Source organism: Carassius gibelio, chromosome B7, assembly GCF_023724105.1.
Source record: "Carassius gibelio isolate Cgi1373 ecotype wild population from Czech Republic chromosome B7, carGib1.2-hapl.c, whole genome shotgun sequence".
Taxonomy (NCBI): domain Eukaryota; kingdom Metazoa; phylum Chordata; class Actinopteri; order Cypriniformes; family Cyprinidae; genus Carassius; species Carassius gibelio.
In genome coordinates, this window is record NC_068402.1 from 21,153,436 (window position 1) to 21,175,343 (window position 21,908).

At 38.8% G+C, this 21,908-nt stretch overlaps 3 protein-coding genes across 4 annotated transcripts in view; 2 read left to right on the top strand and 1 right to left on the bottom strand.

Moving 5' to 3' along the window:
• Positions 1-4,597: 4,597 nt before the first annotated feature.
• Positions 4,598-12,498, top strand: LOC127961889 (potassium voltage-gated channel subfamily KQT member 1-like). Its single transcript, XM_052561202.1, has 6 exons — positions 4,598-4,863; positions 7,043-7,118; positions 8,539-8,633; positions 8,817-8,863; positions 9,032-9,093; positions 11,426-12,498. Exons 1-6 carry the CDS (start codon positions 4,598-4,600, stop codon positions 11,639-11,641), a joined length of 762 nt encoding a protein of 253 aa, XP_052417162.1. The 3' UTR covers positions 11,642-12,498.
• A 3,512-nt stretch (positions 12,499-16,010) lies between these two features.
• On the bottom strand, positions 16,011-17,560 carry LOC127961867 (cyclin-dependent kinase inhibitor 1B-like). The gene is made up of 3 exons (XM_052561141.1): positions 16,947-17,560; positions 16,728-16,839; positions 16,011-16,508 (listed from the first exon to the last, which is right to left on the bottom strand). Coding segments are annotated over exons 1-3 (630 nt in total). The 5' UTR covers positions 17,464-17,560; the 3' UTR covers positions 16,011-16,507.
• A 2,342-nt stretch (positions 17,561-19,902) lies between these two features.
• Positions 19,903-21,908, top strand: part of trpm5 (transient receptor potential cation channel, subfamily M, member 5) — a 42,463-nt gene continuing 40,457 nt past the window's right edge. Inside the window, exons 1-2 of one of the 2 annotated variants that reach the window (XM_052561128.1) lie at positions 19,903-20,033; positions 21,503-21,570. In XM_052561128.1, the coding sequence (XP_052417088.1) occupies positions 20,007-20,033; positions 21,503-21,570 (95 nt within the window). In that variant the 5' untranslated portion in view covers positions 19,903-20,006. The remainder of the gene's footprint in view (positions 20,034-21,502; positions 21,571-21,908) is intronic. The other variant, XM_052561127.1, reaches the window with a different exon arrangement.

Consider the following 21,908-nt stretch of genomic DNA (forward strand, 5'->3'; position numbering starts at 1 on the left):
ACGCTGTCAGTTTCTTTGCTGCTGTAATGTTTAGGATCATATGAGGCCACAAGTTTAGGACATAAGCCATTTAGTCATGGTGTATAGTAGCGGAGGACTCAATGTCAAAGTGAATGCTGCTTCGCTGTGTGTCACTCCTCATAAGGACATTTAATACTCTCCATATTCGCCTGCCGCTTTGATGCTCGGGATGAAAGAGATCTTTGCTTGGCTGAAGCCAGAGGAACCCCTGCTGAGTGTGTGTGCGAGCATCTTGCTCCCGCACGCCTTTGTGCGCACATATGTGTGTGTGTGATGGCTTCTTGCCAGCGGCCCAGACTCCGCCCCGGGCTTTTACCCCGGCGTACAACATCCAGCCTCTGGTCAGCTATTATCAGTCATTACTGCCTCAGTGGCCTTATCTCAGCTGACCACTTATTAAAATGTCATTGAGGTATTTGAGCTTGAGGGGGAAGACAGAGCTGATATTTGGGATAATGCCCTGTACCGCGCAGGCGTGCCCTCTTAAACCTTGTGATTCTCAGACGGCAGCTAATCGGAGCACTCTTCCCCTCCTCATCCACAGAGCTATTCTTAGACACACAGGGCCCCCATGAGCATTTTAGTGTCACAGTGCCACGATCCTACAGCCTGTGGTGCACACCGCCACACAAAGGTCTTCATGCTTTGACTCGCTGAGACGAGTCACAAGAGTGCACATGGCTTCAATGGGTGGGGGGGTATTGTAGGAATTGACATGTGTTTATGATTCATCATATGACGTAACAAAACATCAGGGAGGGTTTGAGTATGTGGGTCGCTACTTGGGATGATTGAGTTGTAAATTATATCTAAACTTACAATTGCTGGGGCAAAATTTCTTCCTACAGATTGGCTGCTTTTTAAAATCAAATCAATTAAAAGGAGTATATATAGGCTACTCACACATACCAAAGTTTGAAAACAAGTCTCTTATGCTGACCAGGGCTGCATTTATTTGATCAGAAATACAGTTAAACAGTAATATGAACTATTATTAACATTTAAAATAACTGTTTTCTATTTTAATATTTTTAAAAATGTATAATTTATAATAAGTGATGGTAAAGCTGGATCTTCTGCAGACTTTCGTCCGTTCTTCAGTGTCACATGATCCATCAGAAATCATTCTAATATGCTGATTTGCTGTTCAAGATACATTTCTTATTATTATCAATATGAAAGTGGTTGTTCTGAGTAATATTTTTGTTAAAATGATGATACATTTATTTCAAGATTCTTTAATGAATAGAAAGTTGGTTCACACTTTATTTTAAGGTCCAATTCTAACTATTAACAAACCATTAACTACAAATTTTGCCTTAATAAACTCCTAATTTTCTGCATATAAATAGGCTATAGGGTAGTTGTAGAGTTTAGGTATAGTTTAGGGATGCAGCATATGGTCATGCAGAATATATGCTTTATAAGTCCTAATAAACAGCCAATATTTCAATAATAGGCATGCTAAGTGAGAATCGGTCCCTAAACTAAATCATTACCAGAAGATGAAAAGAACAGCATTTATTTTGTAACAATGTAAAATCTTTACTCTCACTTTTGAATCAATTTAATACATCCTTGCTGAATAAAATAATTTCTTTAATAAGTGGAAAAAAGCTTTTGCCAAAAATGTAAATCTAGTAAAATGTACAACTCTGAAAATGTTTAATAATTATGAAAACATTATACAACAGCTTATGGATCCAGTAGTTAGTGACAATTTATCTCCATAAATCTCTTTCTATGTACATAATTTATGTGCTGGACATAATTTTACCATTATCCTTCTGTAATTTTGCATGCTCTCATTTAGTCATAAATCTGTCTGACTGGGTTTGTCTTTTGCAGTACCACGGAGGTCATGTTGGTGTGAAAGAGAGTGTTTGTGTGTGTGTACATGGATGCTTTCCAGTGATAAGAACAGAGAGAAGCCCGGTGATTGTGATGTTTTCTGTTTATCTGCATTTACTTACACTCAGATTAGCAGAGGAGGTCAAATAACAGGCTCATTTTCCTACCTTACAAACAATCAAATAAAATGCCACTGAATTTCTATCACCTTTGCAGATTCAGTTATTTCTTGCAGTTTATACACAGTAAGATCCTCCTCCTTCCCCTCTGAATTCCTCCTCTCCGTCCCCAAAATTAAATCACTTTAGCACTAATAATCAATGCAAAAGATGTTGCACATGTTGCCCTAAGGAGCGGTTGCTGACCTTGGATAAGGTGTTCTCTCATCCACCCTCCACTAATGAGGGTTAGATGCACAGAAGGGTGTATGTCATTTCCTAAAACAATTGGCCAAGCTGAGATCACCTCCTCAGACCAAATGTTGCTAGATATATATATATATATATATATATATATATATATATATATATATATATATATATATATATATATCATGACTACCTTTAAAATGCATTATACATAAAGGCTTAAAAATAATGTTTACAGGTTTGAAGCGACATTAACAAGAGATGACAGAATTTTCATTTGTTTAGGTAACTATCCCTTTGATTTTGTCTTGCTTGTTGTGGGATTATTGTTTTGTAATAATCACAATGTCAGTACATTAAGGTACATAATGCAGGGTTAATGCTTTCTAGACAAACTTCTTTGCATGTTTCAGTTTCATCTATGGCCCTCCAGTGGATTTGCAGTTTCTTTCACATCTGGCTGCTTTTGTTAAGCAAGCTCAAAAAAGAAAAAAAATATATATATTAGGAAGGGAAGAGAGATTTGCAGTCTGCCTTTGGCAGAAATAAGACCTCATATGATTGTCTCCCTTTCTCTTTCTCTCCCTATCTGTCTGTTTGTCTGTCACTCCATCTTTTTCTTTCTTTCCTTTTTCTGTCCCAGTGGGAGTCTTTCTCCCTTTGCGTACGTCTCCACCAGTGTTCACCATTAGCCAGGCTTTGTGCCAGCACTAGAGGCAGATGGTGACCCTGCTGGGGTCATGAGACCAGCGTTGCTATGCTGGTAACCATGACTGGAGAGAGGAAGTGGCACTGCTTTAGGGACAGATGGGGTGGTTCCCATGTTCTATCTCTTGTGTCCTCCACCTCTCTCTCTCTCTCTCTCTCTGTCATCTTTGCATGTTCCATTGGAATGACAAACACCCAGGGAGGTATGATTCCTGAACTCTGTGCAGATCGCTGGCAGATTCCAACCTGAGCTTATCAATTTAGCTTCTGTAGTTTCAAATAATGTTCCACCAAAACATGATCATCCTTCCATATCTATCTCTGAGATTCATGTCACACTGATCATTATACCATAGATATTTACTGCTCAAGAGTCATTCAGCGCTTCACATCATGTAAACCCTTTAAGAAAATGCTGTTCTTTTCAGCTTTCTATTCATTCATTTTTCTTCAGCTGCAAATCAGCACATTAGAAACTACTTTGATTATGTTTTTATTACCTTTCTGGACATGGACAGTATACCGTACACACAGTTTCAATGGAGGGACTGAGAGCTCTCAGACTAAATCTAAAATATCTTAAACTGTGTTCCAAAGATAAATTGAGGTCTTACTGGTTTGGAACGACATAAGGGTGAGTTGTTAATGACATAATTTTCATTTTTGTGTGAACCAACCCTTTAAGAGAAGATATCGCCACCAGGAAAGCAGTTTTTATAATGAGATGGTGATCTGAGATCTCCTCTATAGGCTTGACGGGAGGCCTACAGAGAGCCTCTAACACCATAGCCAGGTCCCACGTTGGGACACAAGAACGTACCGGAGGTCTCAGCCTCAGCGCACAGTGAAAGAAACGTGTAACTAGGGGGTGTCTGCACACTGACTGGCCACCAAGAGGGGCATGGTAGGCTACAATGGCCGCCACGTAGACGTTCAGGGTGGAATGGGACCACTCTGCGGGGAAGTGGGCCTGCAGGATTTCCCGACCCAGAACTCCGCTTAGACCCACGTTCCTGAGACGGGGGGAGCATGTGAGGCGACGATCTGTTTTTGTGTCTCCCTGTATGAGGAGTTGGTACATGGCGGTAGCTGCCCCCGCCCGGCAGCCTCCGGAACTAGAGAACGAAGAGGGAGGAACTGCTGGAACGCCGCCACCTGTTTGCGAGCCTCCTTGTACCTGTTGACAATGGAATTAACGGTGTTGCCGAACAGGCCCGAGGACACAAGCAGGGCATTCATAAGGCAGACCCTATCTTTGTCCCTCATATCTGAAAGAGTCAGCCACAAAAGTCTCCCCGCAGCCACCATAGCTGCCATAGATCGCCCAGTGCCACGGGCGGTCTCTTTAGTAGCACGGAGAGACAAATCAGGGGGACTTCTGAGTTCCTTGATATCCTCAGATTTTACATGCTCATGCTCAACTAGTTCCTTCAGCAGGTCACTTTGGTATGCCTGTAACACTGTCATGGTGTGCAGACATGCACCAGCCTCACCCACTGCTGAGTACCCCTGGCCCAACAGCGCGGAGGTGGTACGCAGTGGCTTTGAGGGCAATGACGGATCCTTCAAAGACGATGACGTACCTTGAGACAGTCTTATAGCCGCGCTCACTCATCTCCGTTACATTGCCGTAATGATCAGAAGTGGTAATGAAGAGGTGGGACAAGAAGGGCTTTGCCCATGATTTACACGCCTCGGTGTGCAAATTGGGGGAAAAAGGCAGGCTACAGCGTGGAGGTGGTGGCTTAGTTTGCAGAAAGCGCTTATCCAACTTGCTATTCTGCAGTTCAATCTATCTCTCCGTGGGCCAATCGATGTTCATCTTACAATCTCCAGCAGCTCCTCATAGTGGGGTAACTGAGGGGGGTGAATCCTCATCAACGCCTACCACGTCTACCTCCTTGGAGGAAGACAGGTAAAGCATCGAGCCTTCTCCCTGGCGGGAGGGGCGGGGGTGGGGTAGCGTCGGAGCGTGCTTCGGATCCCTGAGAATGGGTACTGGATCTGGCGGGTGAGGAAGAAGATAGGGACTCGCTCATCTCCATTCCTTCCCCCAGATCCAACTGTGACTCTGCATGCTCCGCTCCGAGGCAGACAGCGCACAAACTGTGTGTATCCCCACCCATAATGTAATGCGGGCAGGGAGGAACACACAGCTTGAAATGCTGCCTGCCCTCGCCCAGTTTGTGCTTAGCCTTTTGAGGTGTTTTTGACATGTTTGGAGGGACATAACAACCCTTAATAAGACTCACAAACTAATATGTACAGACACACACAGAGCACTTGCTGAAAGACATGAGGCTAAATGCCGGTTTTGCTGCACATGCTTTAAAACTTTCTGGTCTCTGACATCACCCGCCTAAGATGTCTCGCCCATCCATTGGTCTTATTACACACATGAGTCACGGTGAAGGTGTTCCCAAAGTGTTCTCCGACACAGCTCAAGTTCCTGAAGAGGAATTCCAAGCTTCAATTTTGTTATACTAGTCTTGTTTATTTTATCATAATTATAATGTGTATCTGTTTCCAAGAATATATATTCATGGAAATAGATCATAAACTAAGTTATACTAAATATGCAAAATCGTATCAGTTTTTACATTCTGAAGTTTTCCATTACCTCTTTTCCTCCTCTATTAACAGGGGTTGCATTACCATTTGTATGATAATGCTCAAAGCTATGAAGGCTTGCTATTTAACCACTGGCAAAATAACCCAGAGGGATGCTGCTTGAAGTCTAGAGTAGCACTGCCAAAGAGCAGTAAATTGGCAGTTGCCTGCAGCACGGCATATCCCTCATTTCCCTGTAGCCCGCAGCAAGGGAGAAACCAGAAACTGTCAGCCAGCCATGTCCATTAAGTCAATGAGGCTTGATAGCCTGCAGCCAGTCTTCTGCTAATGCAGTTTAAAGAAACTTGTGTGAGTGCACTCAATCTTTTGTCAGAGTGACATGCAACAGACACGAGCCTTAGCATGCTAACATGATACAGGCACATATCGCATATAGCCGACGTGTAATAGAAAGTGTAGCTCTCATACTTAGGCTTTCTTTGAGCAAATGTCCTGTTCCCCTAGATAACCTTGGGTCTCCTGGGAGTCAGCGCCCTTCCCCCCATCAAATCTCAGTGCTGTGGATTTTGAAACCTTTGAAAAGCAAAGAGAGCCTTGTATTTTCTCTTAGACACTGTGTCCTGGTCGTGACCCTTGTGCTCAATGACCACTTGCAAAGGTCCTGACCACATAAACAGCATCTGGAGTGGCTTTGGACTGCACCTGAAGGGCCTGCTGGAGGCGGCTGATAGGATTGTTTTGCAAATGGTTTTGAAAATGTGAAAGGTCATTGATTGTGCTTAGTTAGTTAGTGGTGACATAAACAACCATAATGTCAGATGCCACAATTATGACCACAAAAAAAAAATGCAGTTTTCATTTCCTAAAACTGTAAAATTCTTCAATAATCTTAAGACTTAAAGGGAAGTTAAAATTCTGTCATTAATTACTCACCCTAGTTCCAAACCCATAAGACCTTCGTTCATGATCAGAACACATATTAAGATATCTTTGATGAAATCTGAGAACTTTCTGATACTGCAATGACAACATTGGAACTGCCGTGTTTAAGGCCCAGAAAGATAGAAAGGACATTGTCAAAATATGACGTCACTAGTTCAAGCTTTCAACAATTCAACAATTTCTTCTCTTCGGTGTCAGTCTTCAATATGTTTTCAGGAGAATAGATGCACCAAAGTTTAACAGGTTTGGAATGACAGGAGTAATGGAACTTACAGCAGTAATTAATGAAATAATTTTAATTTTTAAGTGATCTATCACTCGATCGAGTGAACAAAATAGTAAATTGAGGGAACGCAATAGTAATCGTGTGCACGTTTTAGTACATTGAGGGAATTAATTAGTAAATCGTGCACACAATTTAGCCTACTATTTTTTCCTGCATGACATGTGCGGGGATTCGTACTGCACAGTTGAAAAAGAAAGTCATACAATAACACAGTTTTCAATTTGAGTGAACTGTCCCTTTAAAATGGGCTTTAAGTATCTTTTCTCCATACTAATCATGACACATAACCACACAGGTTGCGGGATTCCCACCGAGCTGCCATTCGTGTGATCCAGAGAATGTTCTACTTTGTAGCCAGAAAGAATTTCCAGGTAAGATTTTAATTTTTCTGCTTGCAAAAACAACGAAAATGTAATCAAATTAGCATGATGTTTCGTGAACGTGATGCTATTATGCATATATGATAATAAAGAAACATCAGTGACTTTTAAATTCACGTTTCCAGCAAGTAACATTCCTTAATGAATTTCAATGTAAGCAGTGAATAAGTTGCCTTTTGAAACGTAAAGAAGGAAAGATCTTGAGTTGAGACTCATTTGGTAATAGCAGATGCTCTGCCGGAGTCCTTAAAAATACTTGCTAACCTTAATAGCTGTCCTACACAGTTTCTTCTTCTTTGTGCGATTGTGTGACACTTGATACTCGTTACTGCACTTTGTTTGTTCTTTCCCTTTGCCCTCCCATCCTTTCATTTGAACCGCTATAGCCTCAGTCATCTCTCAATCCCCTTATTTTCTCCAAGTCCTTCTCCCCTCCTCTCACACACTCTTGCGACACAGATCACGCACTTTGGAGTGTTTGTCAAATGCTGCTGGCTACATTTGCTGTCTGATGTCATGACGGTGTTTACCCTCCTTTGAATGGATTTAGCTTCTCCTGAAGTGTGTAATTTGTTCCGGAGATGTGTGAACGTTTGGTTATTTCACTGACATTAATCAAACTGAGTTTAAGTTCTGTAGCAAACCTGGAGCTTCAGACATTTTCCCTGTGTTAGTCAGGAACTCAAATAAGTTGAAATAGCTATAAGCATCATCACCTGTGCTCAATTATGCCCTGAGAGCAATGATTAAGTGTTTGATCAGTTTGGTGTCAGCAGATAAGAATCGGTTTCCTCAAAGTTGACAATCAAAAGGAAATATTTCCCCTTTGGGCTGGTTTGATTTTGTAGGCTGGTTGTATGAAGTAAAGAGTTCACCCTGGTGATGATTTTATTCTTCAGACTTTATTAACCTGAAGTTTCACTCATGGCCAACCATTAGGGCCTTAGGCAAGACCATATCAAGATTTTATGTTTAAAATGTAGAAACGTATAAGGAAGTTGCATTCTCTCAATATGAGTTCAAAGTGTAAGAATGATGCAATAATTCAAAAAAATCTTAAAATCATAAAATCTTAATGTACTATAATAATAAGTTAAATGTATGTTAAATATAAATATTTAAGTTAAATATAAACATAGGTCCTATGCACATCTTTCCTTTTATATAATACCATTTTTGTTCTTTTATTCAGCAAGGATGCATTCAATTGCTGGAAAAAAATAAAACTGACACTAAAGGCATCTATAAAGAACTTTTCATTAAATAATACTGAAACAAATGTCTGTGTGTATGTATGCGTGTAGTCTTTTTCCAGTAACGTTAACAAAACCCTGGAATAGTACTGTATTTTTCGTAAACATGACTATTTGATTATAATTGAAATATTCTATCATTTTGGCTGTTTTTGCAGCAAGCACGTAAACCGTATGATGTGAGGGATGTCATTGAGCAGTATTCACAGGGTCATCTCAACCTCATGGTGCGCATCAAGGAGCTACAGAGAAGGTGGGATGAGGACTTTAACATTTCTAAACATGGATGGCATTTATAATAGCGAAATTAATGACTGTTTCATGACCTTTGGGTAAATAAAGCTGAGAAGTTAAGAGTACATCCATCCCTGTCTCACATTTCATCTGCCATTTCTGTACATCAACATTTCCCATGCTGCACACTTGGCCCTGACAGACTGGATCAGTCCTTAGGGAAGCTGTCTTTCTTCCAGACAAGTTCAGGTAAAGCTCACTCATTACCCTCTCTCATTGCTCAACCCCACACATTGTTTTTCTACAGTTTTGACCCCCTTGTTGTTCTTAATGTTGGTGTTTATTGTTGTCTTGTAGTCTTAGTGCACATTCAAGTTTATGCAGCATTTTTTATAGCACCATTTTTGTCTCTTTTAGAGCGCATGAAAGACAAAGGCATAAACACTATTGGCTCCAGACTCAACAGGATGGAAGAGAAGGTAAGCGCTTGAATATTACTGGACAGTCATAGCATTTTTGTGTTTTAAAAGCACAGGGAAAACTTTATTACTATTGAGGATTCAAGTTTCTGAAACATCTTTTTAGTTAATACCATGTGCTTTTGAATTTTACTGCGCTATAAACTCCGAAACCAATCATTTCCAAGAGGTTACTCATTAGTATAACAATAACAAGTTCCAGTTCTTTAGTTTATTAATGCACACAGCACAATTGGTTCAGCAAGGACTCTACTGATAAGGATCTGTAAGCTTCATTCATCAAGCCTTAACCAAGAGACAGAAGGAACCTCTCTCTTTCTCTGCCTTCAATCAAACATCACTTTTTGAATACTTCTCAAACATCTTCTGTGAGTGATGTGTGCTGATAAAGGAGTTAAGACTCTAAAAAGAACAGCTTTCTGGGTTGTGTGTGTGTGTGTGTGTGTGTGTAAACGTGAGAGGTCTGTTGGCCTCTCAGGATGACGGGGATTCAGGAGCTGTACAAACACTCACTCTGCTCCTGTTCATTTGCCACTCCAGCCATAAATCCTTTTACAAACAGCTCTCATCCCAGACACGAACTCGAAACAGCGTGCAGACTTGTTCACATGATCTCTCTCTCTCACATACTCACTCTCTTTCTCCCACATTGTCTCTTGTAGATGTCTGAGTAAGAAGCAAATTGACTCATTTTATGAAATGCCTTTAAAAAGCCTGTTTGACATGTTTTAAATTCTTTACTGAGAATGTTTAGAAAAGCATTGTAAGAGAAATTAGATCTTTTTTACGGGTTTCATAGCTGACATATCTTGGCATCTTTTTTCCAGTTGTATTTCCTTTTATTGGTTTATATATGAAAATCATAATAATAATCAAGTTGGTGACTTTAGGATAGATTTGATCTCATTGGCTTGCAAATGTTTGGCACAATGGCACATTTCTGTCACAATACTAGTGACTGATGCATTGAGTAGCCAAATTAAGTATTTCCCAGCAGGACACACAGTCTTTAACATTTTTTCTTTAAAGACCTGTTTGAAAATGTGTCATTAGTTGAAGAGTATGTGAACGGGATACCCTGCCCCTTACAGTGTCATTCTTCTTCCCATAATTCTGAGGTAAACAGGAAGCAGGCAGTGTTTGGTCCCCTGCCCCTTCAATCGCCGACGCTAAAGTGCCCTTTCGGTCCAGTCTATAGGCCCCCGGAACGCAATTTCTATAGAGGGGCAGCTGTACTGTTTAATATTATTGTGGAGACCATGACAAGTTTGATTTGGAATTCTTTCAGGATGATAAGGATATGATTTTCCCATCAAAAAAATAAATTTTCCATCAAATTTCAAGTTAATAATATTTCACAGAGAATAGTTTTATGGTTTACATGGTAGAAATATTAAAAGTGGTTTTTTATAGTATAATACTTTTTTTTTACTTTTAACTTGTATGCGAGTGTGAATAATTGACAGAATTTGTATTTTTTGAAGAATTTTGCTTTTAAGCTTCGACTCAAGATCTTCTTTTTCTCTGCTTGATTAGCAGTGTCCAAAAATTCATGTCTATAAGGGGAACGGCTGTATATGTTTACATGCTCTAATCTCCTGCTGCACTCTGTATGTTGGGATGTGTTTGTATGTGACCGTGGTGCCACTATCATTGTGTAAACTGTGGTTCAGCACGGAGACACTCGTCTGGTAATTTCTAATGGAGTGTAGACAGCACTGGCTCCACACATCACTTAGCCTCTACCCAAGGGAAAGAACCTCATGACATTTGGCTCCCCAACTGTAAAATAAAGAATAACAAGTATTTCCCTGACAGTTTTCTTCCTTTCAAACATGAATCCCTTTAAATATTTAACAAGAATCCCCACTGGTGTTGATGTATGATGTTTTTCATGCACATAGACATTCTAGAAAACATTCTTTTTGAAATTTCAAATAAAACTAAGAATACCACTGTACAAAATACTATTTTCAGTCTTTCTACTTGAAAATATCAGTGTTCCTTTTGTTCTTTTTTTTAACTGTAGACCTGGTTATAAATAGTTTCCACTCAATTCACTTTTAACAAATTACTGTGACCTAATCTACTCATGTTTCGACTATTCATCATCACCTAACTGATCAAACGGTAATCCCATTTTAAACATATAAAGAATAGATTTATTGCCTTTTCTAGTCTATTCATTCAGATGGGATCTTATATCAGGCGCTGGTGTTTTACAGCTTGTATTGACAGTTTGACTCTTGTTCATGCCATTTACAGGCTGACAGTTATTTAAAAAAAAAAGTTTTGAAAGTTGTGTTGAGGTCACACTCTCCTTTCCCCGCAGATCACACACATGGACAGGACACTGAACAGCATCGCAGAATCTCTTAACCTCATGTTGGCAAGGGAGAGAAGGGAAGATCTGGCCAGAGGGAAGGAACTGCGCAGCAGCTTCCACCGCCAATCAGCCACCTTCACCCTCTCAATGCCGAGCAGACAGGACAGCCTGACCAGCTCTGAGCAACTGTCCACAACAACTGTTATTCATGAGGACAGCTGAGATGCTAAAGCAGCACTAAACCACATAGCGCCTGATACTGGGTCTGTTTCAGACGGAATTCATATAAGAGATCAGTTTTGTTCGGCTTCAGCATAGGCTGATCTTGACTAATCCTGTTCATCTTTAGACAGTTGAATTTCTTTTGAAGCAACAAGATGTGTACATATTTTTTGAATACCATTAAGTATGATTTTGAGTTTTTGTTTATTCAGTTATTTTCTTATTATCTTCTTATATATAAACGGTTTTCCATACTTTTTGTGAGTGTTTGACTACTTCTGCTCCACACTCTTAAAAATAAGGGTTCTAAAATGGGTTTTTGCAGTGATGCCAAGAACTAATGGGTTCCCAAAGGAACCTTTTCATAGCGTGAAGAATATTTTAACTATATAGAAGTTTTTGTGCCATGTAAAGTTTTCATGGATAGATATAGATGCCAATAAAGAACCTTTATTTTTAGGAGTACACATGTGAACATTGTGACCTTTTTTTGGAGGGTTATGATTTTCTGAATGTTTTTAAATGATTTCTGTTGACAGGAACAAAATGTGTGCTCTTTGCTCTCGATTATGAATCACTAATAAGCTTTTAGAGGCACACAAATTTGTAAATACTGCTTAACTTCAGCAGCATAAAAACTTAGCTCTGTCCTCTCAATCATGTTTTATGTATATTCCTTCACCAATATGAATGTACTAGTTTTTGTACAAAAAAAGAAAAAAGAAATACTGTTTCCTAGAAACACTACTGATTCAATTCCCCAGTAAAATCCAAACTAATTTTTATGAAGTACTTTGTCAAAACTGCAACATTGACAAAAGTTCTATCCTGAATAAACATCTTGATTTTTTCTTTTTCCCATGTTTTCAGTGTTTTAATTTCTGCCATGTTTCGGTGAGGTCAAACGCCACAAGTGTGTGGGCAGTCTGGCTTCCCGCTCTTTCCCTTCGCCATCTGACCAGAATTGTGCTATTTATGCTGGTGTGGAGGCATTTATGGCATTCGGTAGCAGTTGTCTTTTTTTTTTTTTTTAAAGTCTTTCAGTGACACTTTCAGAATTCCTTTAGAGCATCCTGACAGATCAGTGACTTATGCAGCACACGACCATATGGGGAGCTCCGTGACCTCTGATCTTATAACAATACATTGGCTCTCAGGGGTGAGGGGTTTTGTTGCTATGGGGATGACTACATGCACACCCTCTGACCTTATCCTGGGCAGGAACACGGCTGTCCACTCTGCCTTTGTTCGGCACAGCTCCTCGTATGGACCATTGTCACCTGTAATATGTGCAACAAATCAGACATTCCGTCACATACGCATTCCTGAAAACCATGAAAATTTTGTCTTTATCACGCCTTTCTTGAAGGCTTAGGATTACATTTTGGGAAAGCTGAAGTAGCAAACCAGGATGTCAGCTTCCTCTATAACCATTTGTGCCAACTTAATCTCAAGTCAATAAAACCAAACCAGTTCATATCTGGCTTATAAATTTCCAAATAAATGAATAAATAGTCCCAAACGGTCCCTGCTACACTTTACCTCCTCATGGCAAGACAACTATGTCAACAAAGGAATCAACAGGACAACAGTATTGGCAGACACCACAGAGAGCAGGCATGCTACAGAGGGGGTCTGGCCCATATGCCGCCAGATAAATGATAAGCCTTTGTTATTCGTTTAAAAGGACGTACTGCTGTCACTGTCTCTGGGACCGCTGAGCAAACTTTGGGACCAAATGCCATTAATTCAAGCTAGTGAACCCATAGAGGTGTATCCAGCCTTGAAGACACAGCTTGCCAGTGCCTCCGCTAGTTTTATGGGTTTTATTAGTGAAAGAAAACCAGCTCTGAAATAGAAAGGGCTGCAGGGCTGATGGTTTTTGCTGCATACTGCAGATGAATTGTTTTATATATATATATATATATATATATATATATATATATATATATATATATATATATATATATATATATATATATATATATATATATATACATATATATATATATATATATATATATATATTGTTTGTTTTCTTTACATAAATTTAATTTTTTTATATAAGAATTGGTAAAAATGTATTTGTATTTACAATAACTATTTAACTTATTTCAATTATTGGATCTTTTTTTTTTTTTTTTTTTTTAGTTTAGCACATATAGCTTATTGTAGTATTTTGAATACAGCAGTTTTTTCTTTAAATCATTGCGCAATATTTCGTATTGGTTTTTAGTCAAATAAACGAGAACGATTTAAATAATGGTTTAGTCAGAATAAAAGGATTCGATTTGAGCTCTTAACTTCATTTAATGATGTACAGACTGCACGGGCTGGGTGAATGTGTCTCTGTGGGGTTTGCTGATAAAAGTCGAGGTCCCTTGAGCCTGAGGAGGTGATCCATCTGGTCAGGAAACCCAGCTGAGCAATAACGGAACATATTGGAAACCCTGTCAATCTGGACATAATGATTTTAGTGTAAAAGCTCAAATAATGAGGTTCAGATAAACCCTGGGGGATTTCTCACATTACAAGTAACACAATAACATTTATTAAAATCCTCGTTTTTCATTAATAATTATGAAGCACGGTGGTGTAACAATATTTGCGTGTCTGCTATATGTATTACGCTTACGTGCAGCTTTCACAAACATAATATTTTAACACGCCAAAGATAAACTAGTTCAGATAAATAGAATAATTGCTTTATCATAATGCTTATTATTGCATAAACCTTTATAGGCCTACAAAACTCACATTACACCTGTTCCTATAGACTATAGCTATTACATCAGTAGTAATTCGAGGCCTATAGCATGGTAGTTTTGCATATAGAGTGTAACAAAATGCGTAATAAAATTATTACGATTTTTTTATTATTACTATTCAGAATAGTAATAATAAAAAAATCGTAATAATTTTAGTCTATTCTACTTGATTATGTTTACGTTCAAATTGATTATTTAAACTGTTACCCAAACTATCTTCCTGAAATTGTGCTTCGCGTGTAGTCGCTGCATGACGGACTGGAGTATCTCTGTTTTCTCGCACACGACTAGATACGGACTAGAAACAAAAGCAAACAGGATTTGTGAGCACCGAGTGCTTCTATGAGAGCACAAAGCCTCATTTGCAGGTGAATGCGATGGCACTCGCTTCGCCTTACGCCTTTAGCGGCCTTTGTTCTATTTCGCCTTTTTTGGTGCCAGATGGTCATGGAAATGGGAAACTTCTTTAGAGAAAGGCTATATCTGGCGAAACACTGGCACTCTTCGCCAATGCTATACCAAATGTGAACGACGCAAATTAAGGGGGATGGGGGGGGGGGGGGGGGGGGGGGTTGAGGTCGGTTAATGTGTACAATTCGTTGATGAGCATATTCCAGAAGATTTATTTGATTTTTCTAAATCCCAATATTTCTCGATTTCATGTAAAATCGAAATAATAAGCTAAACCTTTTCCCTATTGTGCAGGCAGCGCTTTATCCTTCCTTTCCAAGTTTATCAAAGTTTTACAAATATTACTCTAATTATCCTACAAACATAGCTGTTCATAATGTTGGTATAATTATTTATTTATTTATTTTTACGTCGGTTGTTGCTTTTTTTTCCTCATTTGAGATCAATGAGCTATGCAGTTAAGAAGCACGATAGCCTACTCTAAATAACCTATGGTCAAATTAAACGAATCAGTTCATAAATAAATAAAATTGCATAAATATATATAGTACTGGACAGACTAATAAAAAATTATAGCTTTACTATTTTGGTTACTGTTTACCTTTTTTGCTCACCCATTATTTTTCGTTTTGGTCATTATTTTGTCTATAGTTTTTTGTTCTCTTTCGTTTCCCTTTAGCTTTTCTCCTATCTCAATCACATTATAAAGATCTGGCGTGTGGTGGTATCTGTAGTAAATGGTATTCACAGATAGTGTGTAGGTAAGGGGGAGGGGAGGGGAGGCAGGTGGTTGGCGTGTAAATAGAAGAAGCCCATTTTGTTCAAGTCTTGGTAAGTGTTTCATTAGCGGGATAGCTGAGAGGGTGCTGAAAATGAAGGTCTTATGTGGACAAAGCGGGGTTCCAAGGGCACCTGCCTCCTTCATTATGGAAAGAAAATGGCATTTAAATCCTCCCTATAGCACGCAGCTGCCCGCATATCCCTCCCCACAAACACTAAGGGCGGAACAGCTGAGTCCCTCCTGTTTAGAGGCCAAACTTTACTCTTTTTGTCACAGGCAAAATGTTGACGCCTCAAAAGTGAACGGCAACACCCCCCCCCCCCGCCGTTTACCCACATCCCATGATCCACAATTATGAAGTTGAACAGTAAACATGACTTTCACAGGAACACACGTGAATACGACCAGGTTATCAAAAATATAATTTAATTTACACTTTGATTCAAAGGTACAGCGTGAGCTACAGAATATATTTGAACAAACACGGCTAAGAAACATTCTTGCATGTTGTTGCAAACAAAAACTTAAATAAAATACAACATAAAATATGGCCGAAATCATAAAAAACAATAACAATAACTGTAAATAATAAAGAGGAACCAACTATTATGAGCATAAATAAAATAAGTTAGTATATTCAAAAAATAAAAACAGTGTCGCTGCAGTCTATTTAGAGCATTGTGGCCTAGACCTTCTACACATTTAAAACAAAAGCAAAATATAAAATTGCACCGTTTCGACAATTGTGACACTGCAACAAAGTCTCTGTTGGCGGAGCCATTTTTGCTACATGAGTTGAGAGAGAGAGTACAAATCTCGTCTCCTTGTTTTTTTTTTTTTTTTTCTTTCTTTCTTTCATCCGCTCTGCAGATAAACACAGGTGGACTGCTGCATGTAGTGCAAACATCTGCAAAGCAAAGGAAACGACAAAATAAGCGTTTGTTCTACAGATTTTCATGAGCGTACTGGCGTTTAAATTAAAGCGAATTAAACTGAATTCGTTGTCAATCACTTACAAGATTACAACAATTAGCAACAGGCTAACAAAAATAATAATTAGCTATAATTAATTGTAATAGTATTTCCTTGATACAGACATTTCGACACACACGTAGTTGATACGTACCATCGTATTGTTTTGCGTGGCGTGACTTCGATGCTGGTGGATGTGACGGCTTGAAGCGAGCTACGCTCATCCTGCTTGGCCTCCAAGGTCCTTTTTCTTTTCGGGAAGAAGTCTGGTGGAAATCAATAAACCGTTAGACACGTTTGCTCGCATTTCACAATAAATATCCAAACATTAAAAGTTTCCTTTGTTTTCATTTCTAGTTTTCAAGGCATTTACCTGTAATCTGTGGCGTGCTGTGTCTGGGGGTCTCTGGGATGAGGGACCTCTTCCGCCTGTTTCTGAGGACCGGAGATCGAGCTGGCCTTGAGTTGAGCGCACCTGAGAGGTTCTCCTGGTTGATTTCGTTGGCTCGACTCGGGACGTCCGCGGATTCTTGAACTAGCGGACCCCTGGAAACCCCATTTAACCCGCAGTCAAAAGCGCCGGACGCGTCTCCTGTCGCCGCGGCGCGAGCTCTTTGCACTTTATCCTGGTAGAAAAACGGCACAGTGTCCTCTGAAATAGCCTCCCACTCGTAATCTCCAGGCAAAGGAGAGCTGGTCTCAAAGTTAAAATTCCACCGGCTCTGGTCCCGCTCGGAGATCTCCTGGAGTTTGCGTTTCATTTCACCGTGCAGTTCCTCGTGATCCACGGGTCCGAAGAGGTTACGGCAAACCTTTGTGCGGGCGAGAAGAGGAAATGTCCTCCGTGCAACATGACGCTCCAGATTGCTTGACGCGTCCACGTTTGTCATGCTGCCTAAAAGTCAATGCCGTACGCCGACGTTTGTTTGGTCTTGTTGTCTTTAGTCTGTTTATATCCGTGCCGGTGGTTAAAAGCCAGTGTTTTTACGAGAAAAGGCCTCTGATTGGCTAGACGGACACCACGCCCTGTGCGATAAACCCCCACCAGCAGAATCAGCAAAGGCACCTTCCACCTTCCCCCCTCGCTTTGAAAACCGGCCCATGCATGAATACCATGAAATAAGTGATTGTTTTGAAAAAGAAAAGAAAAAAAAGAAAGAAGATATTTTATAGGCCTAATATTGTAATTACAGCGTTATAGATAGTTAGACATATAATAGTTATTCCTACCAAAGTGTTATTTGTATAATTTTATTTCGTTAATAAAGTTAAAACAATAACTATGTTTATTTAAAATAATAAACATATAATTATAATATTTATTTTAATTGTATAATTTACACAATAATGTAATGACATATATGTTGCATTATTACAATTAGGCTGTATTATTAGCTTGTATGTGAAATTCATTATAACAATATGTAAATATATTTAGATTTAGATATTCGGGTTAGATTTTAATTTTTAATGTAATTTAGTTTGCAGTATTTATCTTCATTAACAACGTTCGTCTACCTGTTCTTACAGTTTGTACTTGTGTTGGCTCCGTATTTCAGTATTTCATTCAGTGCAAATGATATTTTATGAAATGCCCTGGAGCACCAAATGCATGGTAAATTCTGTTTCTTTCGAACAAATTTTTAAAAACGGTGTGTTTTCAAATGCCACACCTCACTTTTTACGTTTTCGCCTCTAGTATAAATTATGAAATAAGCGGTTAGTCTAAGTATATAACAATTAAATATAATATAGAAATCGAAATGACACAAACAAGTGTAAACGTTGAATCCAAATCAAGTCAAAACACTTCTCAAATCCGCGCGCTTCTGACGCCGCAGGGCGGGGAGTGAACCAATGGCGCGCGAAGCTCAACCAACGGCTTACTCGGGCGATGATGACGTCAAGCGCATTCGCAAGATGGCTGCGGTGCGCGCAAAACCGTCACGATCTTGAGCGGCCCTTCGGCCGAGATTTGCTTACGATAAGGAACAAATTACTCTGCGTAAAGGCCTAACTCGAAACTTACACAAGCTACAGCTGTCCACCCAAATAAAACACGATAATTAAGTGTTTAATACATTTTATATTATCCACAATATGCGTTTCCCAGGTTACGGTTAACATAACGTTAATATCGCGGCACATCAGCCAAGTTCGCTCTGCGTGAAGCTTGTCTGCAGGCTAGCCACGAGCATTAATATACTTTTATATATACGTTTATATATGTCACATCTAATGTTTCAACTTGCATGTATGAGCTACTTGACAGATATAATTAAAATCTTAAATAATAATTAGGCCTAACTCATCCTGAATAAATGAAATTGAGTTTTTACATACTTGATATGGCCTGCTGTAGTTAGTCAGCAAGATGGTGTTAGCACACTTCTGAAGAAACCGGGTTTTATTCAGACAAGCTTTCAAGGCATGTCGATTATCTTTCCTTCTACCGTATACTGACTCAAGAGGCAGCTTTTAAATATATATATATATATATATATATATATATATATATATATATATATATATATATATATATATATATATATATATATGTATATATATGTATATATATATATATATATATATATATATATGTATATATATATATATATATATATATATATATATATATGTATATATATATATATATTTCGAGACAGAACCTGTGGTAGAGTTTAACCACGACTTCGACATTTTCGCTTTCGTGCTGTAATTTAGGAGCTCCTGACGTCTGGTGGCTGACTCGCGCAATTGCAGACTAACGTCAGACGTCAGCTAACACATGCAAGTTAAAATATCCAGCCGATGACAAAATTAATATGCATTTGCATATTTAAACATAAAATTTTATAAAACCTGTCATACAAATTAACTGTCTTTATATACTGTGATTAATCAGCTGGGGAGGTTTGATTTTAGTATTTATTTTTTACCTATATATTCTCCTGTGGTGTTTCTTTAAATCTAGTTACAACAGTCTTTTGGATTTTAGTTTATCCAAATCTAAGAAATCTGAAAAGTTTAAGAAGCTTTCATGTTTTTTTTTTTTTTTTTAATTTATTTATTATTATTATTATTATTTTGTTTGTTATTTTTAATAAAATAGTAACATTTATAAAAAGATCTCCATGTATTTTAAGCAGTCTTAAAATCTTTAGTTTCAAAAATGTCAAATGTCTAAATCTAATGAGAAAAAAACGAATAGTAAGCATGTAAATTAACCGATTTTAAAGCACTTCTTGTACTGTATTACTGTAAGGAATGCTTTTGATGGAGGCAGGCAGGTAAATGGCTGAACGTATAGCAGCGGTTGGTTAGGGAGTGGTTTTGTCATCATAAACCCTCCGATTCACTTCCTGGTGACACTCTAGAGCTGCCCAAGCTTGTAGTGGCCTAGAGGATCACAGAGCAAAGCCAACATCCAGATATGCTGGGGCATCAGGATACTCCTCTGGTAAGTCAGCTCTTTCAGCAGAAAACATGGGATGAGATTCCAGATCATTTCTGATGAGTTGTTTATAAATTGCTGAAAAGTTTCTGAAAAAGGCTTTCACAGCAAAATATGTAAAGATGCAACCACATTAATATAGAAAACAATTAGCATTTTGTAAATAATAGCCTATATGTGAAGCTTAGCATTTCAATTTATTGTTCACATACCTCTACTGCCATAGCTTCTTTTATTTCAAGGTACTGGTTTCAGGACAAACCCTATAGTTTTATTGCGTTTTTAATGTCTAGACTTGTGTTTAAGTACACAGCTGGACACTGAAGAAAAAAGATAAAATGAATTTGACTTTGTTAAAGATCTGTTTCCTCATGGATCTAATGTCTGTGTGTGAGTTTTAATGCAAATGATTGTGTCTGTGTGCTGCAGTGTCTATGGCATATTCCTTTCTCATACATCCCATCTCCTCCCCTAGTCAAATCATGGGCAGCTCCTGCACCTCTCCACACACACACACACACACACACACACACACACACACACACACACACACACACACAGGGACTCGGTCATGTTTGCATAAGTTTCACAGGTACTTTTCAATAATCACATCCTCCCTTCAGGAATCAATTATTATTTATTCCCTTTTTTACATAAACATTCAATGAGCAGCTTGTGATGAATGCAGATTGGCAGAAATTGCATGTTTACTGATCAAGCCATATTGTGTCTCCTACTTAAAACAATGAAATTAATGGCAACCATTAAGAAACTGGAAGTTTCGAAAGGTTTAAAGTGGCCGGCATGAAGCAGGGATGATGAAAGCTATACCTGGACATGATAGCATTTGGATAAAGTTGATTGAAAAGAGATTAATCAAGCTCTTTCAGACCTGATTGCATCAGTCACATACTGTGAACTGCCTGAAATGTTTTATAGCATTACGCTTCTGTTCCTGACTGCTTTTACTATGGCTGTTTCTGTCCATGTCTCTTTAACCACATGAAGGAACTGGCTTCATGATCACTTGTTGACCAGGATGCAAATAAGCTTTAGTTGTCTGCTGCACTGACAACATCTGTGGGTGATCATTTATGGCTGTTATCAGTGTTTAAAATGATGTGTAAGTTTAGATGGGTGATTTTTTATGTTGAACCATATTTCCATATTCAACCACATTCAGTGTTTTCTTTTATGTCTTTAACTTGTTCTTTCTTTCTGCTTGCTTGCTATTTTTTCTCTTGCTTTCTGACTCTGGTTGGTAAAAAGCACGTCAGTTTCTCAGTTCACGTGTGGCTCGGCGTTTACCAGAAGGGAGGGCAGGTTTGCATGCGTGTAAAGAATGAAAATGAAAATTGCTTCTGCTTTACATAAACATTTCCAACTACCTGAAGTTGCTCTCTGAACAAATCAGCAGCTCCTGTGGCTGCACCTGACTGGACTGTGACGCAAACGCATCTTATTTCTGTCCTTAGGGTATGTTACGGCAGGGCAGGAGGTGTCTGCGATGTGGGGAACTGTTGATTGAGTCCCAAGAGCACGGGTGAGACTAGTTGCACCACTTCGTTATTACCACTAAATATTCAAAACCGTTCAAAATTCTTGACCTTTTGTGTCACTGTTTGCAGTTCTCAGCTGGGATGTCAGTGTTACACCCCGCTTACAGAGTCTGTTATTCAAATGAGCGAGAAGGGCGATGAGAGGTTTGATAAACCCCAATGGATGCCCGGACGTTTGGGAGATATTGATTTTGTTGGAGTCAGTCGGACCAGGGGCAAGGTATGCAAGGACAGATATTTACAGAATCTTTTCACTGTAACTCAAATTCACCACTAATGAGTTCAAGCTTGTGCACATTATTCACAGACTATTTGTCGGTCC